Below are 20764 nucleotides of genomic sequence, written 5' to 3'. Positions count from 1 at the left end.
AAACAAACACAAACCAACGATGGAGTGAGAAGACAGTAAATATTTGTTGAATGATTTAACTTGGTTACCATACAGGTATATAGGTATAGCTTACGCTTAAACAAACTTTCTCAAGTGGGTGAGTTCATGCCTACTGTCATTCCTCCGTCCATTGGCATTGTTAATACATGGGATAATATCTAAATATATATATTTATATATACAATCAATGGTCTAAACAGACTTATGTTTAGACAGTACTTGATCTGAATGTATGCACAATTGACTAAAATAACCGATGCAGTTGTGAACGCTGAGACGAGCGTTGGAGATCTCGCGTTATTTGAGTGGTTGTCGCGTCACACACACGCGGAAGTGTTTTGGCGTTTAGCAGCGTTCAGTAACAGTAAAAAAAAAATATCATTGTGCGTTTTAACACCAAGACCAACAAATGTTTTCATATTGTACTTTAACAGGTATTTCTAACAGGAAGCTTGCACTTTACATAATACCCGCTCACGTATTCTGAGTCAAGCTATTGTTGACAACCCGATGTAGCCCAAAGCTAGTTAGCATGTAAGCTCGCTAATAAACTATGATTGACTGACAGTTGTTTCTAGACAGTGTTGGATAACAAGTAACTACAACCTAAGGCAAATGTCTGAATGATATTGAAATACAAAAGAGCATCTTTCTGCCTCGTTAGACACTTCGCTAACAATAGTTAATTAGACAACGTTACTTAGTTACGTAGCAACACGGATAATGATGTCTTTAAAGTACCTGTGTGTGCTGTTTTGAAATAGATTGTGTCATGTATGGCTGCATACCATATCTTAAGATTTGCTCACCTGTTGAAGAAGGGACTGCCCCAGAAACAAGTTTGGACAAAACCAAAAAACACCTCCTTCGTGGTGTCGGCTCAAGTTGTATTGTGAGTATACATTTTGTGTGTCTTCAAATAGCCAAGACGCACATCTGTCTCAAAATAAAGTTATGTGTTGCTTTCTCCCTCTGTAGAATGACTGCTCTGACAGACTTTGAACCTTTAGCAAAGAGACTCAAGGTTGACATCAAAGCCCCAACGTCTCCTTCGTCTTCTGTCAAAGGTAATTTGGTTAAATGCAATTTTTCTGGCAGTGTATATGCCGAACAAGTTATTGGCTTCATTTTACTATATCCCCCCCCCTTTGTAAAACAATATATTCTCTTTTATTCTTCAGTCTCAATTTTAGGTATTCAAAGCAGAGACAATGAGACAGTAGATCAAGAAAGGAGGAAAAACAACACAGAGACGAAGATGAATATACGGCCAAAGACTGGAGCAGATGTTTTGCGAGGTGTGAAGACGAAAAGTTACCATCAAAGAACTGGCCCCAGACAGCAACACAAGTTCAGAAATACTCTTGAACGATGGTTGGTTAAGCCCTCAAAAAACCCAAATACAGCTGAAGTGTGCCAAACCCAAGAGGATGTAGAAATGACCGATGATGGTGACTTTCAAAGCACCTCAGCGCAGTCTCTGGACTGCCAAAATGCTGAAAAACCTGCTCTCTCTGACTCAGATGAAGAAACCCAACCCATGACACCACAAGACCTGGATGAAGACAATCCTGTGTCACCAGCTTCCAAGGATTCTGCAGGGAGTGGGCTTATGCAGACGCTGCACAACAATTATGATGGATTAGAAAAACAAGAAATGGAGACATGCTCAGCAAGCACAGAGGAATCTGTCAAACACAATACCAAAATAACAGACTTCTTTTCAGGGACCTCATCGTCAGGGACCTCATCGTCAGGGACCTCATCGTCAGGTTTACCTGTGAGGCGGGGCAGGCCAGATAAGTTCCCAGGCAAACAAGTTGCAGGCAATGACTCTAGCGCTGCTGAGTCTGATGTCAAATGGCTGGGGACGCCAATCAATGAGTTAAAGAGAATGCCTGAATGTGGCGGACCACTTCCTCCACTGAAGAATGTTCCTGGCCAGCACACTGTGATGATAAGGGTTTGAGCAATTCTTTCTTTTTTAAACTATTCACAGCACATTCAGGTGGTTTAGTAATTTAACATTCATTCAATTAGTCAACCCAGTGTCTTACAGGTTCATGCTGCTGCACTGTGTTTTTTGAAATGTAGAACTTATTGTAGTTTGTTTCTTTACCATTTCTAGTGCATTATTACAAGACTATAAACTGTAGTGTCAAACATGAATTTGATCGTAGGCAAATCATCACTGATGACCTTCAACTTGGAAATCTTTAAGTGTCGTAACATTGTGACAATGTCTCTAAGTCTGCTTGTTTCAGCAGTAGTTTGAACAATGTAAATATTTATTGTGGAGCCTTTCAGAATGATTTTTAAGTATGTAAAGGCAAGAAGTTAACATGCAACAGCAGGATCTTTAATATGATCATCATTCTTTGAGTTTCTCACAGATCTGTATTTTATTGTTAAGAGGACTATTCACTGATGTTTTCATTCACTCCCCTTCACAGACAGACCTTCTTCAGAATGGTAAAGTTCCTGTTCCATATCCTTCTAAGTTCAAGGATACTTGGGATGATGTCCATGTCAAGATGCCCTGTTCTAGTTGGAACATGTTTCCTGTAAAAGATGAGGTAATGGGCCAAGTGTTCACAGACCTGCCAGTATAAAAAAATCAGTCTGTTATTTCTACCAATGAGGATGATAGGATGAACACTTCAATATTTAATATATTTTACAAAGTGTTGTTTGAAAGTGTTGAAATATCTCTTTATGTAAGACTGTCATGTGCTTCTACAAGTTATGTTACCTGCCTAAACAGGCTGGATTCACGTTCACTTTTCATGTCTCAAGTCTGTATGTGCATGAGTAAAATAAATTACTGTATGGAAATCATGATGAACAATACTTAATCAATTTATTCATGTAATCAATGCAGGAAACGGGCACAACAACACAGTGCTATTATTCTTTGCATATGAATAATAATAATTATAACAATAATAATAAAGTATAATCTAATCTATATGAAAAGCAAACTGAATTCATGCTACAGAGACCTAACAAAGGTTGTGCTCCCACAGGAAACACAAGAACTGCAGAATAAGAGTCGGTGGGAGATTATCAAGGAAACTTTAAACAATAAATTTACAAGCCCATATGAGCTGAAGGTAAGTTACACATCTGCATCCATTTATTGGCATGACCAAATGCATTTCACTTCATAAAACGAAAGGCACAGTACACTCTAGTTGTTGTTACCAGACTGTACCATAAGATGGCGTCATGAGCCCAGAAACTGAGAGGCGTATAGTCTCTCAGAATTTGAAAATTTGTGGTTTTAATACATATACTGTATGTAGTGTTTCTAACTAAAAAATGACAATACAGGTTTTTTTTGCATCTCAATTTTATATAATTACATAATTTGTTTGTTACAGGATGCAATATTGAACTACAGTGCCTCAAACGCCAGGAAATGGGACTTCACAGCATTACATTTGTACTGCAGTAAGGTAAAACAGTTTAAATATCTGTTATGTTTACTGATCTTTTTATGAATGTCACTGAACCCAGAAGTAGTGAATGAAGTTTATTTTGTTCTCAAAACCTCTTCGAAAGAGTCATTGAATTAATACTGGCATCCAGACATGTAAACACAGATGGACACAGGTTGAAGATGTTAAAGGTTTAGCTGTAGACTAATGAAACATCAACTGTCCAATCATGGCACGTGATTGCCCAACAGAAGGTATCGTAAACCAATGTCAGTGCTTCTCACAGAGCTTGGGTCAAACAAAGTGCAGATGGCTCATTAGTTAGTGATTATCTTCAGTTTGTGGAAGATACAGTGATACGGATGTCTCATTTGACACCAGCCTAGATTTAGCTTGGTATGAACAGTATTTAAGTGGCATTGCAAATCAATATCGATGTAGTAACCCGGTCAGGAGTTTATGCTGTATAATGAGACTGTCACATAGAGTGATTGAGAGTCAGTATTTTTTAAGTAAATACTTGACAAAGTGTGGGAATGAAGTTTCATAGGTTTTGTGAAAAGGTTTATTCTGTATTGTTACAAGGCTTTCTCAAGCGTTGTGAGAGCATGTATGTGCACATCTTTGCAACATTGGATAAAAAAAATATATTGTTTTATTATTTTTTTATTTTCTTTATAGGCCAAAAATAAGATAGGCATGGGTTGTATCATTATGGCCAGAGCACTGTTGGTTCATTGGTTGTCTTCTCCAGTCTCATTTGGAGGCCATCCATCATCTGTTGTCTTGATGCGCTCTGCGTCATCCTGTGTAGAGAATCAGGGAGGGCTGTACTTCTGTCTGGCTCATGAAAGGGAATATTCCATTTGGAGATGGGCCTTGTCATAACATGAGTGTTTTTATACAAGAAACCATGAACCTGTAAGATAATAGGCTTTATATCCCTTATAGCGCAGGAGCACTCATCCACTCTGTTTTGTATGGCATCATCTAGAATATGCCAGCTACATTTTTTGAATAATATCTCACATCTCAGGTAAAAAGTACATGTAGAGTTTTTTTCTTGAATGCCAGTATGTCAAATGTGTCATTTTGCACAAGAACAGTAATGGATTTCACACAGGAAAATGTTGCAGGCCTTTAGAGGCAAAGTGCGAGTATAGAAAAATAATTTAATGTTTTGCCAAAAGGTCACAGTAAGTAACTTGTCAAAAATGGCTGACATTACATCCCAGAGAATGCTTTACTCCAGCTTTATACCGTTGAATCAATTGTGTCCTGTATGTATGTCATAAATCATGTAATAATGGGAATTTTATTAGATAAAATCTGAACATGTTAAGAGGCTTTAGCCATAGTGGAGCTTTGTTGCTGCAGCTGGATTGGATTGTATCTACTGGAATACATCAAATATATTTAAACAGAGTTGTATTTGAACCGAGGTGCCACATAATTGTAACAAATAAAATGAAACAATTGATCACTCACTGTTTTGTTGATTGAAGTAAAGTAGGTATGTTGGTGTCAATGATGATTGGTTGTTCAGTAGACACCAAATTGACCCTACAATTGTGAAAATGTAAGGTGTCACAATTGTGTTTCATGTTAGATATGTGCAGGTAACTTTTTTTTATGTCATTGTAGATCACACAAAATATATTTGCTTTATTTATGCCATTTTATTGCCAAGCTGACACACACAGTTCCTCTAAACATAGACTGTTTATTTATTCTGTCCCTTACAGAATTTATTCACAGCTTGACTGAGTAATGAATCTGTGTTTTTGATAGTCTAATATGCTGAAGGGGCGGTAGCAATTAGGCTACATGGACAATACCTCTAAGATATTGATAGAAAGCAGCTCATATAGCTCACAGAATATAGTGTTGAAGTTTGTTTCTACATTTCATTTTAAAAACAATCAGAGAGGATCCTACGTGTTTGATTTATTTCTAGTGCAACATGCAAGCAAAATAGGGAATTGCAAACAGTGCAATGTAATGTACGCCATTTTTGTTACTTTTCCCCTGGAGATGCCATATTGGAGACACTGTAGCAGAATAATTTTGAGTGTCAGAGAAAAGTAGACATGAATGGCATGGAGTGATGGGCCAGGCAGCTTCATTGAATATTCATCTCGACACGCACACCTTATGAATAACTGAAAAGCAGTTGACGGACAGCATCGGTTTTGTTCATTTCTCTTTCACCAGCCCCAACCAGTGTTGTATTTACGGTTATGAGCGTGCAAGTGTTTTATTTTTACATGGTCACACGTCCACAGACGCAGCCGAGCAGATTGCTTTATTGCTCGGACCTGTGGGGAATCAGAACAGGAGTTGGCGTTGTGTTAAATCTGTATGGGAGCTCTGGTTTCTCACTGCTCACACCCCCGCATCTTGCTTGATTACTTTGTCAGTTTGGTGTGATGTACAGACCTGTATCAAGTCATAGAGAGAGTTAAGTTCAGTTGATTTGATGTACTGTCTTCTGCTGATTTAAAGAGCTTGGCTTATACTACCTCAGCTATATCCACTCCCTCGCCCTGTCAACTGCCTTCATTTATTACGCCCATAGGAACAGTTTATGATGTCAACCAGGTCATTACTTATGACAGTGTTTAGTCAGGCTTCCTTTGCCATAATATAAATGTCCCAGGCTAAATCACCAGTCAAGGCTCCTTGTTCTGGGAACACACTGTCCTTTCTATTTCAAATGCTTGGTCATTTGCATCTCTTCCAGAAAGACTGTTTAATCAGCTGGCATGGCCGCGCAACCTTGCTGAAATTGCTCTGGGATTGATCATTCTGACATTTTGTAGTAAATATGGGTGTAAACAGGGGTTGCATATATTGTCTTAGATATGTCGGAGCACTAAGGCAGTGTTGTGAAGTCATAGATGGTTGATATGTTACTTTAATATTCGGTTCTGGTGATACTATTATAGAGAAACTGTCTGGCTAAAGCCCGAATGTTAATAATATGAGTGTGTTTATTTCACAACTCTTATAAATGTTCAATACTAGCTGTTTTACATCTGCATGCACAGTATTGTAGGTTGGGTCGTGGAATTATACTCATTTTTAAAAGAGCTTATATTGCTTATATGTAATTAATATATGTTTCTCCGTAACATTTTACTTAAAGTCTCAACAGTATAATATGGATCAGAGCCAGTAATGTTATCTGTCCTTCTCAAACGAATCATCCCCAGCAGCTAATAATGTCACAGCTGAGTTTTGTGGCAAAACAACAAACATAAACAGATCTCTTGCTCTCTCCAAGGTCCTGGAGACTGATGCGGCTGAACATCTGTTTGACTCCCTGCTGCCAGACATGGTGCAATTAGCACTGAGAGCATCTGAGCTCTGTACCAAGGTAAGAACCATTACTAACCAACAGGCACGGACTCACTGGACTGTAACACAGTAGATCACCGCAGAAGGTTGATCCCAAAGGTCACGACATGACAAATAATATTGTAAAATGGTGGTAAAAATGGTGAGGTCAAGGCACATAGCTATTGATGGTCATTTGTCCGATGTTTTATAGTCCTTTTGGTCATCTGTTTCTTTGGTGTGTGGATGATAAACAATGTGTGTTTGTGTTAATTGAAAAAGGCTTTTGTGTATTCATTTGGCCAAGCAGCCAATCTAATTAGTTTTCTCCTTTCTTTCCGTAGTATCTGTGTTTAAATTGTGCGTTTAATTTAGTGTTTAAATTAATTTAAAACTCAAAGTGACACACACACACACACACACACACACACACACACACAATAAAACGTCAACCAGCAAACAACACTTAAACAGTATTTAGTGATTTGTGCTGTGTAGGCCATCAAAACTAAACACTGGTCTACACATTAGTAGCATAGAAAGATGTGTTACAGTGTAAGAGTTGATTTCTGTCCTCTGTAATGGTTTCTGTAAATAGTTAGTTTCTTTTGATGGATAGAAAATTGAGTAGCTAGTCTTAAATTTATCTAAAATTCTACTGATTCTGCTGAAAACTGTGTTTGCGCTCACTAGGCTGTAAATAAAAAATGTCTTGGCCATTGGCAGCCCAGCTCTCTAAATATTGGCATCCAAGTCGGCCATTGAAAATCCCATATCGGTTGACCACTAATCTGTATTTGAGGTGGAGAGATGAAGAGATCAATACTAAAGAAAAATAAATGGGCTCTTACATTGCTGATCTATTACAACATAGAAACCTGTTAAATAGCTTGCAATTTGAATTGAATGTGTTGAATATTGAAGAACTATAAATTGGTCATTTCCAAACATTTTGGTCATTTTACCTGTTGGTCCATGTTCTTAGGGCAACAAGCCCTCCCATAGTCATTACAGAATTGCTAATACACATGCACTGTTTATTTATAAACCCATAACCTGTATAAGGAGTATGGGTCTCCGGTGAGCAAGGATTGAGGTTGATTGTAATTATGATGGGTGATTCAAGAAGTACAGAGTGGTGCCAAATTAGTATATTTATGCAACGTACTTCAATGTCTCGTTTGGCAAATTGACAAAACAAATTATTTTGACCTTCCTCCGCTTTACCTCTGTTCCTCCTCTAGCCGATACCCCTCCTCAAGGGAGGCATGAACCACTCCATCACCATGTCTCAGGAGCAGGTGGCATGTCTCCTCGCCAACGCCTTCTTCTGCACCTTCCCCCGACGCAACTCCAGAAGGACTGAGTACTGCAACTACCCAGACATCAACTTCTTCAGGTCATTTAGGGATGTGGTTGTTTCAAACATGATGTTACACGATCAGGTTGTAAATGATGCTGCTGTGACAACTTTCCATGAGGGGGCACTACTGTATATGCTTTCCTCACTTATCATTTTATCTTCTGGCTGGGTTTACATTGTATATCTATTTAATTACACATGAGCAAACACTATCTTATAACAAGAGTGTATTGATCAGAGACCGTGATCAGTCTGACTCATTTACACACTGATCTGAAAGACTGAAAAAATAAGACATTGAGCACATCAGTCACAGTTTTGAGCTTTTTCTTTGTGTAATCACATTTTAAAGTACAGGGCAGACATTTCTTTAAGCCTGTTCTACTCACCAGAACTATTCAATATAATGTTATTTTTTTGGCACTTGTCAGTTTTACCAGAGTAATAAGTACAAATATGACAAAGAGGAGAGCAAAAGGGTCTTATTTTAATCCCTGCAAGCTTTCACTGGAGATCGTCTGGGTGGTGTAATGCAAAATCAGTCTGCAGATCACTGCTCAGTCATGTCCCCCCATCTCTTTTGGCATCACAGTGTAATTACCTAAATGGAACAGGGAATTAGATTAACATTGACTCAGATGGCTGCTTTTGACAATGGAGAAGGCCATTGGCTGTTTTGCAGAAGGCTGTAACAGAGTTCAATCGCATCAGTATTTCATTCACATGAAGGTTTGGCTGGGAGTTGAAAGGAAAGCCAGAGTCATCTTTTTAGCCTGCCACTAAAATCTGTCCTGAATCACCAATTTGGTGTGGGCCAGATATTAAATGTTTTGAAGTGTGTGTTTTTTATCATTAAATTATTTTTGTTTTATTACTTTTGTAAACATCTGAGGGATTTCTGTATTTTTGCTTCACAGTAATAGGTAGAGAAAATAAAAACAAAGCTTTTTATCTGCAGATATTCTTTTATCTCAATGCAGACTTCTCATTTACATCAAGATAAAACGATGGCACTTCAGCAAACTGTATTTATTATTTTGAAGTACATTTAACTCAAGCAGAGTTTCCAGGCTGTGTTTCCCTGTTGAAAAGTGTTTTCTGGTTCTGATGATGCAGAAACCCAGCTGTTAGACATACTGAAGTCACTTATACCCTTTCCTGAGTTACATCTGGACATCTGTGGGGGGTATATTGATGTTATATAATTGCGTATTAACTCTATTTCCCAAAGACCTTATTGCTATTTGTTACTAAAAGCCTGCTCTCACTAGTGGCTAGCTTGTGTCAAAAAAGAATGCCCTGAGGACTGCATGGAGCACAATTTTTTCTAAGGGCCACACTGACAAAAAGTAGAAATGAATGCAGGAGTTGACTTCGACGAAGGAGCTTCCTGGCCCCTGAAGGGCTCTCAGTGCATCAAGCTTTTGTCGTTATTTCGTTTCTTTCTATTTATTATGGCATGTGAGTTGGGCTGTGGGGTTCTTTTATAGAGTTTGCTCGAGAGGGAGATGGTGGGCTTAAAGCTGAGTGCATTCAAACCCACCCATTGCACCTCGCTACCAACAGCTTTGTGTGTGTTACTTTTCCGAGGGATTGACCTTTTTTGCCTCCTGAGGACACTGTTGCTTTAAAGGGACACAGGGCTTCTTAATGTATCCCCAAGGAGGGAGCCCTGTTTCCCTCTCTGTTTCTTTTTTTGTGTGAGTGCTGTGAAGTGGCACATGAGTGTGACTCTTTGATGGCAAGCCTGGGGCAACTCCATTGTCGTAACAACGAAGGAACTCCTACATAATCGGCTAGTGACTGAATGGGAAGCTGAGTGAGGGATGAACTAATTCATATCAAAAGTTAAAGCATGACTGAACTCACATGGCCAGAGTGGAGGTCTTGTGTCTTTATGGTGCTGGTTATACAGAGAGTCATTTTCCCTTCACTTGGCTGTAGTTATTTAATCGTTGGAGAAACTGAAAGACTTGGTGGTTGGCTGTGGTGCCATATATAACCTGCTTTCTTACAGAGGAACATAATATGTAGTCAAATATCAACAAGAATTGAATTAAATTAATTCATAATCTCTTCTGGCCCTGTAGGCTGTTTGAGGGATCCTCTTCAAGAAAGATTGAGAAGCTGAAAACCCTGATGTGCTATTTCAAGAGCTTCACTGAGGAAAGTAGGTGTTCAGATTTCATTTTCAAATACCTTGTTATTGATGTAAAGTAAGATACAATATTGACATTTCTCACTTCCCTTTTTTTTGGCTTTTTAGAGCCTACTGGACTTGTAACATTTACACGAAAAAGCCTGGACAAACCTCTGAATTGGAAAAGGTGTAGTATATTGACACTGTAATCACAGACTAATGTTATTTTCACCATTAGCAGTAGTAGTATGTCAATTGTTTCTGCCACAAATCCCTGCAGTCTGCTAAATCCAAGCACACAAAGATCCAGCGTCTCAACTCTAGCTCTTAACTGGAAAACAATTAATTCTTTGTGTTTCAGCTTGCGGACTCCGCTCACAAACCTCCACATCACTTGTGAAGGGACCATTGAGGATGATGGTTATGGAATGCTTCAGGTAAGACAAATAGGAGGGGAAGTTCACTTGTGGAAAGATAACATGATAGTGTGATTTAGAAGGACTTTACCTTGCAGAATCCTGTTCTTTTCCTCAAAGGAGCTCTTAGTTTGAGAGACACTCCTCCGTGTGCTTGGTTCCCATCCTCTTTTCTCTCTGTTGTAGTCAATCACTGAGCCACCACATTCTGGAGTCTTTCACCCAGAATGCTTACTACTGCTGAAAAGGCCTTTGAGGGAGCCTGTGACACGTTGCAGGGAGTGTGTGCTGGGACTGGGGTCGAGGCCTCTGAGCCTCCTTTGCTCTTTGTGTCGGCCATGCTTCCTTTACACTGTCAGGATGGCCCGCTCTGCCTTTCACCTTTTGTTTGCCTCCAGTTGCCACAAGCTGACAGTTGACGTGCACACATGACCAGCTCCGGGGCACGCTGCGGTCCGGATTGATGGATGCTCTGCTGGGGTGGGGGTGGTGCTGACAGCCTGTCAAAGCAGACTTTGGAGGCTGGCTCGCTGTCCCAGAGTTGAGTGACCAGTTTGGGGAGATCTGCTCTCAGACTGCTGCTCACCCCTTTGCAGCTTCTTCCTGGGGTTGTGATGGGGGTTGGTCTGGCCTGTCTACAGGCCAATGAGCAACAACTGTCAGTCCTGAATCTGGATTATATGTTCCGCATGGCTGCTTTCTGGCTAAAAAAATGAGTTGTCATGCCCTGTGTCTGAGCTGAAACGATGACATGAATATTTTCTTTTGAATCATAAAGAGGCTGAAATAAACAAGTAAATCATTGTCACAAATCTGCCCACAAACCTGAAAGAACACAACCAGGGAAAGATATCACAGGCATCAGTCAGCAGTCAGTTTAGTAGCGTGTTATGACTGGAGGGAGATGTTTACTTTGGACCGTAGGACTGCTCTCTTGTTTTGATGTTTGCTACTGGCAGCAGCACACTTAAGTGCTGTTCCTCTTGAGAGTTCATTTTGGAATGGGGGACAGATGTCTGAGTAATGCCAGCACCTCAGGCCTCCTTTCACAATCGGCTTGTCAGGGATTCTGTCACAGATAAAAGACAAAGGGCTGAGACCCTTTCATGAGGTGTTTTACTCCTGTTGTCCAAGTTTGGAAAACTATACTTTTCACAGTCAAAGAAAATGTTCAGTTACTTTCATCTAAATTATGTTTGCAGTTTTGTTTTATAAGAATACGTGCATGTGACTAAACAACTCAGTAGATTCTGCAAGAGCATGGATGTTCCTTAGTGTTTCATCATCAGTGATCTCTCTTGATTTTCAGGTGGATTTCGCCAATCAGTTTGTGGGAGGAGGAGTCACCAGTTCTGGTCTAGTTCAGGAGGAAATCCGTTTCCTGATCAACCCCGAGCTTATTGTTTCTCGACTCTTCACTGAAGCCCTGGATCATAATGAATGTCTGATCATCACAGGTCAGTGATCAAAAACTCTCCGTCACCTTGTTTGACAATAATTTCCACTTAAGGAATCACACTATTCAATTATTCATGATTTTGTCAGTTGATCCAGATCAGATCAATAATGCCCCAGCTTCACTTTTCTTATGCTTGACATATAATTTGACAGAAGAAACTCAATGGGCATCTCTAGTCACACACAGCATGGGGTGCACATTGCACACCTCCAATTTACCCCATCCTGGCTCAGCAAGAGGCTAAAGGATGTTTGTGGCAATTGCCCTGTTTTCTGCATCTGTCCTTGTCACGTTTCCTTTTGATTGGCTGCAAAGGGGAGAGTCGCATCAGTCGGGAGTTGGAGATTGGGCTGTCCTGATTGCTCTGTTGGGTCTTTCTGTTGAGTAATTCCCATTGACTTCAGTATTGAGTGGTTGCAACAAACAACAAGGCTGGGATAGCTTAGTAAGACCAAGTAACAAGAGCTAGACTTGAGGAGTCCCAGCAGGAGGCTGATGGCTCCTGTCTGTTTTGTTCTTCTTCTTTTTAATCTGTCTGACACTGTTTGTCTACCCTGTAGCTGCTTGATTGCGTTTGATGAAGACGTTACAAAACGGATGTTATGTAACATAGTAATAGCTAGTCAAAACTAAAGGAAGCCTACACAATTGTAATTCTGCAATAATAAAAAACATTTAAATCACTAATGTGTATTATACCTGGGTCAGTAAAAATACTGACTTCTTTTTAAATAGATCTTTTGAGCCATGTCTGAATACATGCTAGCTGACATGAATTAAATAGGTGTGCAAGAGCAAATGGCAGCTCCCTGCGTTGTAACTGCTACAGTGAATTTAATCCCAACAGTGCACAGAGAAGTTTAAACATCAAACTAGTGATTTTGGGTTGTACATGTAAATACACTTGTGCCCTGTCATTGTGTTCTCTTATAGGCTTAAAGCAACATCAATATTTTTATACTAACAATGAATCAAATGACTATAAGTTATTACTCCTCAGTTCCTCTCAGCTCTACAGGGTGTTTCAGCTCATTGTTTCTGATTTCCAGCGCCTAGCTTTATTGTTTTGGCTCATTTTCACCACTGTCATCAGCATTGTTTCCAGAAACAGGCAGATGTTTAGCACCACATGGCAGATAGACAAAGTTAGCAACTAGCTGGTCAATAGCTCTTGATAGTTGGTGGAAAAAGGAGGGTCAATAAGACTTAAATTCACCAGAATGTTATGTGTAAATGAGTAATAATCAATTAAAAATGCCCATTGTACATAGATGAATTGCCTTTATATTGCATAACAAGTCGTTTTAGCACAGGAAGTGAGGCAACAGAGCCTCCACCCTCCTGATCAGCAATCATACCGCTGCATCAGGTCTTCTCGCTTTAGTGGAGTCACCTTCAGACTTCTTCCCGGGCATCTATTCCTCGCTTCCACTTACGCCACTTAACTTTATTACTGGGGCCCAGAATTAATTATAGCTGGAAGACCTGCCCAAGACCTGCTCCGCTAATGGACTATTCCATTCCATCATCTTTATTAAACCCTGCCCATATCTCTTGTCCCCCTGTTGTAAAAGTCCAAGCCTTAGCTGCATTGTGGCCATGTGGTAAATCATATTCCCCTGTGATACGTTTTGGCATACAGTGGGGGAGCTAATGGATCTTACCTCTGCACTGAAATTTGCAAAAGTGCCCAGGCCTAATTGAATTTTCCTTGATTGCTAGATATCTGGCTGCCATAGGGGCGGTCAAAAGTATAAACAGTATCAAGGAGAAGTTATATGATTCATTGATGGCAGTACTGACCAGAAAATGCGAAGCAGGCTTGACGCAAACAGGAGATATAGGGAATTTTTTCTTGACTTTATTTGAAACCTAGTTTTGACAGTATTTAATGTTACTGTAACAGCGTACTCCTTGTTGGTTTACATGCAGATGTCCTCAGCTGCCCATTTTTGCCTCAACATGGCAATGAGATGCGCCTCTGACCTTTTACAGTCTCTTGTCCACAACAAATATGAGACACTTTTTGTTTTGATGTATTTACACATGAATGGAACAACCTTCAGGAAACATTGGGAATTACACCTGCTGATTTTTATGCAACCTATTTGTTATTTAGAAATCATTTCTAATAACCAGACACACATTTCATTGGCCAGGATCTGCTTCCTACTACAAATAATTTTTAAATGACAAATGGATTGCATAAAAAAAAATCTAAATCATAAAGGTTATTCCTTTCAAACGCAAATATGGTTGATCATAGAGTTTGGTATTTTTGGAGGACCAGAGAAGGTCAGGTGTTTGAATAGTTTGTATGAAGCCATCTATTTTTATGGTGGGAGCATTGAACATCAGCTACGCCAGTGGTATGTCTTTGGTATCTCATGGTGAACTTAACATGCTTTACATTTCTATATCTTATTTTTAACATCATTAGAATATTTAAAAATATTCTTAAAGTAATTTATTGTATTGGTAAAATATTGAACTGTTTAATTTAGAGTTCATTGTGCCAACTTCAAGAAGAGATTAGTTTTCCACTTGGCTGTTTTCTGTTGCCGTTGTAATGCATTAGTTGAATTTTAAAGCTGAATATTCATAACATACTTGCATAAGAAATGCCACTCTCAACAAGGTATTGAACAGCGCGAACAAACTGGAGATTCTGTTATCTTATGAGTCAGAAATCTGATGAACGAGCAGTGTGCAATGTTGCACAGACTACCTCCTTTTTCTCATCCATAAATTATGCTCATAGCATAAGTGCTCTTGGTTTTGTGTTGATACAAATGGTCGTTTTGCTCCTAGGTTGGTAAAGGTTGAGATGTCTATATGTGGCCAGTTGGATTGTAAACATAATTTTTGTTATAATGGCATACTGGTGAACTAGATTAGGTGCTTCAGGGTCTTAATCAGGCAGTCATTTTGCTTATTACTTTAAAAAAGTGAGAGGCAGGCTGATTATTAGTGAAATGTCTGTCAAGTGGAGTGCGCTCTAGAGATTCCCTCCCCCCCATGTGTGCTTCCTAATACCTGCTGACCAAGGCCCCACTACTAATCACTTGGTTTATTCACTTTGCAGCATGAAGCATCTCAGCGAGTGCTCTCGACAGCCAGGTACTAATGAGCGCTAATGAATGGGAAGCTAATTTGTGGGCTCATTTGTTTGACTGTGCTGTTGCCTCCCCACCCTCCGCTCCCCCTTTATGGGTGGTGAGTGTTCCCCTGTGGGCGGTCAGTCGCTGCTTCTCACAGGGTTTTCAATGGGGGTAATAACTTGACCTTCCTCTTGTCAGGAGACAGCTGCTCCTGTTTCATTTGATCACATCAGGGAGAATCACTACAGACACACCCCCTGAAAACCTTTCGTCATTACAAGGAATTTTTAAAGCAATTTGTATTGTTAAATGTCTATGCAATATGGTCTTTTGTCTTTTTACTTTTGCTGTTTACTTGTTATTTTATTGTTTGTATGAATACATATTTAAATATAGTTAGATGGTTCTTTAAGAGCCTGTTTGCCACACAATCTTAGCATACTTTATCCACCACCTATAGTGTATTAATGGATGTGCCTAAACTGGAGTTAATGTGCCTATTAACTCAGTGTAATCTTATCCACCTTTAGGCTTTGCCACCTAAACACAACTAAAAGTATTCTTTAATTCTGACCATGTTTAAATGTCAAGAGTAATATGTTAAGGCTTTGCAGTGGTTATATGTCCAGTGTCCCTGTTTGTTATTACCAGGTACACAGCAGTACAGTAAATACACAGGCTATGCTCAGACCTACCAATGGAGTGGCAGCCACCAGGACACAACTCCAAGGTATTTATTGCATCCTTGAAAGACCTTAAAATGCTCAAATAATAACTAAATACTACGTTTAACCCCTCATGGAAGGGCAATTTCAGTTGGTTCATCCAAAAATGATTGCCCGGTTTGAACCAATTCTTTGATTTGTTTCAGAGATGGGTGGCAGAGAAGATGCACAGAGATTGTGGCCATTGACGCGTTGCAGTTCAGGAATTTCCTTGAACAGTTTCGCCCAGAGAAAATCAACCGAGAACTCAACAAGGTTATCTTTTTTCTTTCTTTTAATATGTATTTCTTGCGTGAGAGTGTTTTTGTTGTGTTGCTGTTAAGTTTCTTTGCTCTGCATGTCACAAAACATGAGTACTGGGTTGTGCCTTTTACTCTTGCTTCTGGCCCTGGTTTAGGTCAGACTGTGGTGTCAGCTTATTGGAAAACGGGTATTAGTAACTGTATGGCGAGTGCTGCTGTAAGTGCATTTTTTTGTTTTGTAGACAAATGAACAGTTTGTATAATTTATGGCAGTGGAAGTATGGGGGCAATCTAGCACTGCTCTTTGATGTTACGCTTTGATCTTCCATAGTCACGTCTCTTTAACACTGTATGCAGTAATGTTATGTTTTAACTTTATTTGACATTTCGCTTCACATTTGGTTTACACAGATATAGTGACTTAAGTGCCAGTCCATTAGGTTGATAATCAGAAAACAGTGTCAACACAAATGTCCGAGATGACATTGACTCATGCTTACCTTTCTCAAGGTAAATATTTGAATTATAGATAAGTGTATGTAATACAGACTGATGGATTGTCATTTTGGTAGAGAATAAGCTTAATCTTATTTATTACACTGTCCATTAGGCCCAGACTGAATTTTAATGTTAACATAAATGACCTCAGGGCAATTAATCATAATTATTGAATTTACATCACATATTTTTTAAATAGGAATTTAAGCATGTGTGCAGTCTTCCCAGTCAAAGATCCAGAGTCCATTCGTAATAAAAAAAATCAAGATGTTGATGTTGTCAAGTCTGCTGCCAGAAAGCATGGAGGAGTTTGACAGCTCTGACAAGGGTGTGAAGAATGCACCAACATAAAGATCAATCCTGTTTCGAATATTGTTCAGCTAACTGTCATATCTGCCCTTTCAAAGGAAGAATTTATGAGTGGTCAGGGGGAGGATGGGCACTCACAATTCATTTTCACTTTTCACTTCATTTCCAGTGTGAAAATGAATGTCCTGGGCCCCTTCAGATCTTTCATTAAACATCTGCTGCTTTTAGAAATAATTCCTCATGTGGCATACAATCCACCTGACATGTCAAATGCTCTTGTTCATGCATATTGGTTTAGACCCTAATGTGCAGTTATTAATATGTAAAGCCCACGCGAATTTCACACCAATGATAAGGGGTGTGAAATGTAAAAATGTATGTTCAGCCAGGCCAACCAACCTTTATGATTTTATACACTGAATGTTGTGTCAAGCACAGGCCTGCAGGCAAATGGAATTACTTTTTTGCTTTTTCTATTCCATTTGTGTTTCATAGTGTGGAGACGTTCTTTAGGCCTGGTTCTTATAAAACATACCAGTGATCTGAAACGATCCCAAGACCTCAGGCTCAGAGCTGATTTTGCCTTTATGTACCAAATGACATATCATTCCCCACTTGCTTGAGTGGCCCGGCCTCATGTGGCTGAAGACTTGATGTAATGTCATCCCAAGAACAACCTGTTTCATTCACAATTTTGATGACAGAAGGGCTTTGCTTATGGTGAGGCAATGACAGAATCTGAAATCGCTCCCTGTTTGACCTAATGCATTAAATCATGTTTCCAGCGGGTCCTTGAAATCTTTGAAAGTTTGTGAATTTGAGTCCTGTCATATCAAATTGTGTTTTTGCTTTGTGTTAACATTTCCTTTCCTAAAATCTTCCCTTTACTCTGTCTTCATGTAGGCCTACTGTGGCTTTGCTCGCCCTGAGGAGCAAAAACAGAACCTTGCGGCAGTGGCTACAGGGAACTGGGGATGTGGTGTTTTCGGGGGTGACACACGTCTAAAAGGTGAGCACTTACGTAACGCTTCCGTCAGTACATCGTGCAGAGAAATGTGCTCTGATTGTGCACTTGGCAGTCTAAGCAGGCTTTCTTTCCTGGATATAACGGAATAAATTTCAGATTGAAAGGCTCCAGCAGATCAGTGTGGGCATCCATTTGTCTTCTGGGAATGCGTTCATTTAGTTAAAGCCTATTCGTCGCCTTCCTTCTATTGATCAAATGACAAAGTTAATATGTTTCATTAATAGTGAAATTGATCGCCCGCTCTGGTCCATCAATCCGTTACAGCTTTTTGTCTGAGCCTTGTATCACTGTCACTGAGCAGGGAGCTTCAGGAGACTATGCTAACCGCTCGCAGTACAGTAGCTCTGTTTCTCGCTTTCTACTTTACTTAGACCTACTGTGCTTTCAAACAGTAACATACGTTCATGCATATTTGTTAATTAGCTGTTGCCAGGTACAGCTCTCCATAGGCACCTACTGTCTGCTTAATGACATGCCTCCCGGTAGGAGTTTTGTAATTCAGTTCTCCTCCTGGGTTTACCTTCTGTGGCCTCACATAGCCACCTATTTTTTAATTGTCAGATAATAAAAAAAAAAACACAGTTGAAAGAAAGCAGGGTATAGAAACTGCTGAAGTGGGGACATATTCAGCTAAGCTCTCTACTGAAAAACTGTTGATTCAGTTTTGCTCGTTAACTTGCCACTTTCTCAACCTTCATTAATCAGCAGACATATTTCCAGTCTCTTAAAATATTCACAGCTCTCTGGGGCCAGACCTGGCCTCTCTTTGTAACTAATCCAGAGTTCTCAGTGGGGGTGAGACCTATTCCCCCGATTACTTACCTTTTACTGTACATGCCACAGAGGCTGGTGCTGCACACTTTTATGGTGAGCAGCAGCCACCGAATGACTCTACAGACCTTTGTTTCTATCAAATTTGCTGTATTTTTACAAATAAGAAAATGTGAATGATTTGTGTACAAATTTGCAAAGTACAATCCTTTTGCCCTATTAAAAGTTTTTGTGCCAGTCTCACTGTTGAGGTTTAACACTGGCTTCTTCTCCTCCAGCTCTGCTCCAGATGCTGGCAGCTGCTGAGGCGGGCCGAGATGTAGCCTATTTCACCTTTGGTGACAGCCAGCTCATGACAGATGTCTACAACATGCACTCTTTCCTCACTCGGAGGAAGATCAGTGTGGGTAAGGCGAACAACCGCTCTGCCTGCGTCTTGTTTATATGTAACTGTGTATATGCCTTTTTGTTATGATTGCTCTGTCAAGGGTGTGATGCAAGAAATGATATCACGTTTAATTATGTTATGGAATCATATTTCCTTTTAGGAATCTGTTGTACATGATGTGGTCTCTAGAAACAGTGATATGGCTAATTGGTATTCCAGAAAACTTGTCCACATTTTGCTTGCTGTGATTTTAGTCCGCTTTAGAGACTAGACAACATACACAATCTCCTTGTCTCCGTCACAGGGGAGGTGTACGATCTCTTGGGGCAGTACTACAGCTCAGTGTGCAAGACTTGCCTTGGTCGGCGCCCTGTTGTCAGCCTCTACTCCTTCATCTACCAACAGGTCAGCTCCTCCCTGGCGCCAGAGGACTCCGACAGGGGCTCGGCCAGACAACACGTCCCCACGGACTGCCGTTAAGGTCAGGTGGCTGATGAGTCACCGTGCCTTATCGTCAGAAAATGAAGCACTTACCGAATTAAAACATTTTGTCTGCCGTGAGCTTTATTTTTTATTTCAATTTTGTTTGGTGGAGAGACTTTTAATTAACGGTTTGGGGTCTACCATATGTGGTTGTCCACCACGGGCAGACGAAAATTAAAATCTAGCATGCAGATCCTTTTCAAGAACAACTGAACAGCAGAAGGTGATTAGTTATGACCCTGTCTGGCACTTCAGTCCAAGCTCTGTTCATTTTGCTGCTGCTGGTAATACGCCAATGGATTGAGCTTCAATACGACGCAATTGTGATTTTAATGGTGAAGCAAAGGTTGCCATCCATCTTCTGAGTTTGTCATGTTGCCTTTTTTACACCCACACATATCCAGCTTAATTGAATTGGCTGTCAGAAATCAAGTTAAAGGAAAAGAATAACAAGAACGGGGTTTGGAGAGCTCGGAGCGGTCTCAGGAAAGCGGTTTGATTTAAAGAGCAGTCCGGCTCTTTGGGAAATAAACTCATTCCTTCTGTGTTTATTGCAAAATTCTAATCATGGATCCATGAATTTATTTTCTGGTAGGTTTTTTTGCTGTATGTGATCCACATTAAAAAAAACCCAGTTGCACTTAATTAATTTGATTTGCTTGTTTCTGCATTTTACAACTGATTTCAGTGTAATTGTGTAACTGATATCAGTCTAGTTATTTCTTGGCCTTTAGTAATTATTGTTGAATAGCTACACTTGAATTAAAAGTGAGGTATTTTTCTGACACATTTGGTTTTTTTTTCTGAATAAAATCATTTTGAAGTAAATATTATAATTTCTAATATTGCCTATCTTTTATTCTGAAGTACCATTTGAATGGAGCCACAAATGTCAGTAATATATCTCTGAACAATCAGAATGAGGGCCTCTTGTCCCATGAGCAAAAATGAGTTTCTGCGCAGCCTTGCCATTTATCTTTCCACAGCTATTGCTTCCCCCTTTCACTCACAGTTTAATAAGGTCATACCTTTTATATAAACT

General features: G+C 39.8%; 1 protein-coding gene across 3 annotated transcripts; it reads left to right on the top strand.

The window, feature by feature from the left end:
* The first annotated feature begins 16 nt into the window (after positions 1 to 16).
* On the top strand, positions 17 to 20558 carry LOC127373379 (poly(ADP-ribose) glycohydrolase). Of its 3 annotated transcripts, none has more exons than XM_051417800.1 (18): positions 17 to 118; positions 786 to 913; positions 1000 to 1088; positions 1203 to 1984; positions 2475 to 2597; positions 3048 to 3134; positions 3405 to 3479; positions 6748 to 6840; positions 8045 to 8199; positions 10254 to 10333; positions 10430 to 10490; positions 10665 to 10740; positions 12029 to 12176; positions 15931 to 16009; positions 16151 to 16259; positions 17957 to 18062; positions 19130 to 19258; positions 19544 to 20558. In XM_051417800.1, exons 2-18 carry the CDS (start codon positions 798 to 800, stop codon positions 19717 to 19719), a joined length of 2484 nt encoding a protein of 827 aa, XP_051273760.1. In that variant the 5' UTR covers positions 17 to 118; positions 786 to 797; the 3' UTR covers positions 19720 to 20558. The 3 variants fall into 3 exon arrangements, with proteins under 3 accessions (XP_051273760.1, XP_051273758.1, XP_051273759.1); XM_051417798.1 differs by lacking the exon at positions 17 to 118 and adding an exon at positions 311 to 455; XM_051417799.1 differs by lacking the exon at positions 17 to 118 and having other exon boundaries at positions 462 to 913.
* Positions 20559 to 20764: the final 206 nt, after the last annotated feature.

Source organism: Dicentrarchus labrax, unplaced genomic scaffold (assembly GCF_905237075.1).
Source record: "Dicentrarchus labrax unplaced genomic scaffold, dlabrax2021, whole genome shotgun sequence".
Taxonomy (NCBI): Eukaryota; Metazoa; Chordata; class Actinopteri; family Moronidae; genus Dicentrarchus; species Dicentrarchus labrax.
The sequence above is the reverse complement of the archived record's forward strand: the minus strand, read 5'-3'. Positions and strand labels throughout refer to the sequence as shown.